This window comes from Arachis stenosperma, chromosome 4, assembly GCF_014773155.1.
Source record: "Arachis stenosperma cultivar V10309 chromosome 4, arast.V10309.gnm1.PFL2, whole genome shotgun sequence".
In the NCBI taxonomy this organism is placed as follows: domain Eukaryota; kingdom Viridiplantae; phylum Streptophyta; class Magnoliopsida; order Fabales; family Fabaceae; genus Arachis; species Arachis stenosperma.
Genome location: NC_080380.1, coordinates 23,684,293 through 23,689,812, shown reverse-complemented (window position 1 = coordinate 23,689,812; position 5,520 = coordinate 23,684,293). Strand labels below are relative to the sequence as shown.

The window sequence follows — 5,520 nt, the reverse complement described above, 5'->3', positions numbered from 1 at the left end:
ATCTGGCAGTCAAATTGGTAGGCCCCACAATCCTCCGTAGCTTCCAAGATGAATGATTGAATGCATATAAATTGATAGGCCATCATTTTCTATCCAAAACCATTCAACACAATGAAACAGAACAAAGCCTCTCTTCTCCAAATCTTCACTTTTCTCATCTTTTTCTCATCAAGTTCTTATGTTGAAGGAGGAGGAGGAGTTGTTGGTTATGGCTACACCATATCTAGTGTCAATAACAATGCTCTCTCAGCCAAGACCTCCTTGACTGCTAACCTTAAACTCATCAAGTCTTCCACACTTTATGGACCTGATGTTCCACGCCTCAGCCTTGATGCCAGGTAACAATAAGTACTATCGTTATATTGATTCAAATTTATACATACCCATTGAATTGACATATATAAACTTGTTTGTGTGTTATGCAGATTATTTTGACTTATCTAATTGAGTCTTCTAGATCATATGCATTATTCATAGTCATTTATAGCTAATATAATATATAATATGTTTTTTACTTTGTTATTGGTTATATATATTGTATGTATTTTTCAGTTTTGAGACCAAGGACAGGTTAAGAGTTAGAATCACAGACTCCACTCACCAAAGATGGGAAGTTCCAGAAGAAGTGATTCCAAGAAGCTCCCATTTCCCTCTTTTCCGCTCTCTCACAACCAAAGAATTCCCTTCTTCCTACCACACCTACAATCCAAAACAAGCACCAAAATTTTCTATTACAACACCAAATTCAGACCTCATATTCACCCTCCACAACACCACCCCTTTTGGCTTCACTATCTCACGCAAGTCCTCCAAGGATATCCTCTTTGACACTTCACCAGACCCTTCAAACCCTTCAACTTTCCTTGTGTTCAAGGACCAGTACCTTCAGCTATCTTCCTCACTCCCAAGTGAAAGAGCCTCCCTTTACGGTTTTGGTGAGCACACAAAGAGTTCCTTCAAGTTGCAACCAAACCAGACCCTCACATTATGGAATGCAGATATTGCTAGTTTCAACCTTGACTTGAACCTTTATGGCTCTCACCCTTTTTACATGGATGTAAGGAAAGGATCTACACATGGGGTGTTGCTGCTGAATAGCAATGGGATGGATGTTGTGTATGGTGGCGACCGGATAACTTATAAGGTGATTGGTGGGGTGCTTGATCTTTACTTTTTTTCCGGATCATCGCCGGAGTTGGTGATGAAGCAATACACTGAACTCATTGGAAGGCCTACTCCTATGCCTTACTGGTCTTTTGGTAAGTCTTATCTATACTCAGTTTTTTAGTACTTCAAGTTTTTAACTGAAGATTGTTCTCATATAGTGCTTTCTAGATTCAAAGTATTCTTATTTTATAATAGAAGCAAATATAACATGTGCTAACTATAGATCACACTGCTTTTCTCCCTTTTTGATATATCTTGCTCCCATGCTAATCCATAAAGTTATAATTTCTTTTGTGAAAGGTTTTCACCAGTGTAGATATGGCTACAAGAGTGTAAATGATCTTGAGGGTGTGGTTGCTAACTACACAAAGGCACACATACCCCTTGAAGTTATGTGGACAGATATTGATTACATGGATGCATATAAAGACTTCACTCTTGATCCTGTCAACTTTCCCCTGGATAAGATGAAAACATTTGTTGATACCCTTCACCGGAACGGACAGAAATATATACTCATATTGGATCCTGGTACCTAATTCTGATACCATGCAATTTCTCTCGACCACACACACACTCTTCACCTAATTTTTAGTATAAAGTACACTAATATCCTTCTTGTTTAGCTGATATGACACATTACATCCCCTTAATTTGCCACATTTTGTAAAATATAGGGGTACTTAGTGTCATATAACTTAAATTTTGATGGAAGCATGTGTGTATCAGTTATTTATCTGGGGCTAATTTTGCAAACAGGTATCAATGTAAACAACACATATGCAACTTATATTAGAGGATTGCAAGCAGATATCTACATAAAGAGAAATGGAGTCAATTACCTTGGTCAAGTTTGGCCAGGAAAAGTTTACTTCCCAGATTTTTTGAATCCAAGAAGCCAAGAATTTTGGGGCAGAGAGATCAAACTATTTAGAGAACTTCTCCCATTTGATGGTCTCTGGCTTGACATGAATGAGTTATCTAATTTCATCACTTCTCCTCCTAATCCATCTTCCAGTCTTGACAACCCTCCCTACAAAATTAACAATTCCGGGGCCCTACAACCAATCAATACGAAAACGGTACCAGCAACATCCTTACACTATGGAAATATCACTGAGTATGATGCACACAATTTATATGGACTACTAGAATCCAAAGCTACCAACGAAGTTTTAAAAGATGTAATTGGTAAAAGGCCTTTTATTCTTAGTAGATCAACTTTTGTAAGTTCTGGTAAGTATACAGCACATTGGACTGGAGACAATGCTGCTACTTGGAATGATTTGGCATACTCAATTCCTTCTATATTAAATTCTGGAATATTCGGAATTCCGATGGTTGGAGCAGATATATGTGGTTTCTCAGGAAATACAAACGAAGAACTCTGCAGAAGATGGATCCAGGTAACAATTGATCCTAAGATATGGGGAAATTTCTTTGTGAAAAACTATATATATCTAATTCCTTTTATTTACCTCATGTAGTTGGGAGCATTTTACCCCTTTGCTAGAGACCATTCAGATAAGAATTCTATGAGGCAAGAGCTTTATCTTTGGGATTCAGTTGCTTCATCAGCAAGGAAAGTGCTCGGCCTTCGCTATCGCCTCCTCCCTTATTTCTACACATTAATGTATGAAGCACATACAAAAGGGACACCAATTGCAAGACCCCTTTTCTTTTCATTCCCTGAGGATGTCACAACATATGATATAAGTTCACAGTTTCTACTTGGCAAAGGGGTTTTGGTGTCACCGGTGCTACAATCTGGAGCTGTCACTGTTAATGCATACTTCCCTGCAGGGAACTGGTTTGATCTCTTCAATGTCTCAAATTCAGTGAGTGCTGAATCAGGAAAGTATGTTACTCTTGATGCTCCACCTGATCACATCAATGTGCATGTTGGTGAAGGTAACATCTTGGTAATGCAAGGAGAGGCATTGACAACAGACGCGGCGCGAAAGACTGCATTTCATCTTGTGGTGGTTGTTAGTAGCAGCAAAAGTAGTTATGGACAAGTTTATTTGGATGATGGAGAAGCACTTGACATGTTAGGAGAGAATGATCAGTGGACATTGGTTAGTTTCTATGGTGCATTACAGAAGAATAGTGTTTTTGTTGCATCTAATGTTACTAATGGAAGATTTGCTCTGAACCAAAGATGGGTCATAGAAAAGATCACTTTTTTGGGAATTCCTAAGCATACTGAGTTGAATATTGATGAGAATGGAACAAGTTCAATGAGGAAGATGGTTACACATGTTGAGAACTCTTCAGAGTTTGTTAGTATACAAGTTTCAAGATTGTCACAGCCTATTGGAAAGCCATTTAAGCTAGAATTTCAAATAAAAGGTTGAAGGGTAGCTAAAAGGAGGATTGCTTTTATAGCTGCAATTCCTTCTCAAGTTTCTTCAGCTAAAATTATTGTGATAATTATTATGGCATAAAAATTAAAATGTCATTTTTTATATCTGAAATAAATGTGACAGAATACTACAACATGGCTATGAAGTTAAAATATAAATACATAGATATCTGTGTTAATAATAAAGTTTTCATCGCAAAATATACTTATATATATTAATATTTGGAAGAAACTGCGTTAAAAGCAACAGAATTCGTTCTAAAAAGCTAAGCTTGTGAACTAATATTGATGCGTATATTAAAAATCTAAGTCTTAGAGATGATGTCATTAATTTGAAATCCATGTAGTCATGTAGAGAATAACTTGGATTCGTTTCAAGTTTGAACATGATTTCGAATCGGTATGTGTCTATATATATATATATATATATATATATATATATATATATTAAAAAGAAATCTTTAGCCTTTAGATATATCGAAAAATAAATTATATAAGCATTGTTTTTCCAATGTTCAAAAGCTCATCGTGCAATTTGGTATACTTAAAACAATTCATATATTGAAACAAACTCTAATTGGATAATCTTGTACAAGGAGTTTGTTCCATGTTAAATATTTTATTCAATAATTGACCATTGAGTGTAAGAGAAAGTCCTATTACATATGGGAAAAAAATGGAAATTCTTTAAAAGTTAATTAAGTGTTTTATCCTTATAAAATATTCTTTTTTTCGTTTTGATCTCTAATTTTTTTTTTTTTTTTTGGCTTTGGTCTTTTAAAATGTAAAGGTTTTGGTTTTAGTTTCTGTTGTTATTTTGCTCCCTTAAGTGTTAATGTGATAGATTAAATAATAATGTAATGAACTAAAATATTGATATAAAAAAATGTGTCACATCAGTATTAACTTATTACATCAATATTTAATAAAATAAATTTATGATACACGGACACCGACACAAACACAAGATACGACACGACACATAACACGCCAATACGTAAATTTTAAAATTTTATAAGACACGGAAATATGCATACATATAAAATATAAAGTATTTTTTAGATAAATCATAATGATATTTTGATATTTTATTGGTATTAAAATATAAATTAATTCTTTAAATTATTTTTAATATTTTATTTTAATTATATCAAGTATTTAAAATAGTTTTTTATTTTAATAAATAATAATATATATTTTATCTAAATTTATTTCAAGAATATATGTTAAGAATAAGACTGGACACGCCGACACGTGATGGTATTTAGATGTGTGCAAACATGTCCGGAAAAAAAAATTTTATTTTTTATTAAGACACGGTTAGACACAGCAGACACACGTGTCAGATGAGTGTCAATGAATGTCGTGTCTGAAATGTGTCCGACACGCAAACACGACAACTCAGCGAATTTTTCGTGGTTATAGGAACAAACTAACAATAGGGACCAAAACTAATTTTTTAAAAAATTTTACTAGATAAAAACAAAAAGAATTTTAAAGAAACCAATATCATAAATATATATTTTATAGGAGAATTTAATGTTGATACACTATCAGTGTAAAATAGTTTTACATGTGCATTTAATTATGTAACGCTACATCAATAAAAATAACTATCTTTTACATTTACCACACGTGATTGTATAACTGTGTAAAGTATTTTACGTTGTCAATGTATCAAAATTAAACTTTTATAAGGATTAAGAAAAAACTAATGAAAGAGACAAAACAAAAAACTTTTAAATTTTATTGGACTAAATTTTTTTTACCGAAATAAAAAACAGATATTTTACTAGTAACAAAAACTTAAGAATAAATTACCATTTATATCTATAAAAGATATAAACGTTGATAAATATACCTGTAAAAGATATAAAATAATAATTGTAACTACGGAAGATGACCTCTGTGTGTCTAGAATATCCGGACTTGAGTTACGCAATTGATCTGTTAGGGTACTTTTAATACACAGAAATCATCTTCCATAG

The 5,520-nt window shown here is 33.3% G+C and overlaps 1 protein-coding gene across 1 annotated transcript; it reads left to right on the top strand.

Moving 5' to 3' along the window:
* Positions 1-87: 87 nt before the first annotated feature.
* Positions 88-3,691, top strand: LOC130973341 (alpha-glucosidase-like). Its single transcript, XM_057897824.1, has 5 exons — positions 88-338; positions 553-1,259; positions 1,468-1,698; positions 1,927-2,573; positions 2,655-3,691. Exons 1-5 carry the CDS (start codon positions 112-114, stop codon positions 3,522-3,524), a joined length of 2,682 nt encoding a protein of 893 aa, XP_057753807.1. The 5' UTR covers positions 88-111; the 3' UTR covers positions 3,525-3,691.
* The last annotated feature ends 1,829 nt before the right edge of the window (positions 3,692-5,520 follow it).

What these genes read in the sequence shown, in the direction of transcription:
- LOC130973341 (XM_057897824.1), top strand. Translation starts at nt 112, where the DNA reads ATGAAACAGAACAAAGCCTCTCTTCTCCAAATCTTCACTTTTCTCATC. An exon ending in CGCCTCAGCCTTGATGCCAG is followed by an intron (nt 339 to 552) that starts GTAACAATAAGT and finishes TGTATTTTTCAG; the next exon opens with TTTTGAGACCAAGGACAGGT. An exon ending in TATACTCATATTGGATCCTG is followed by an intron (nt 1,699 to 1,926) that starts GTACCTAATTCT and finishes TTTTGCAAACAG; the next exon opens with GTATCAATGTAAACAACACA.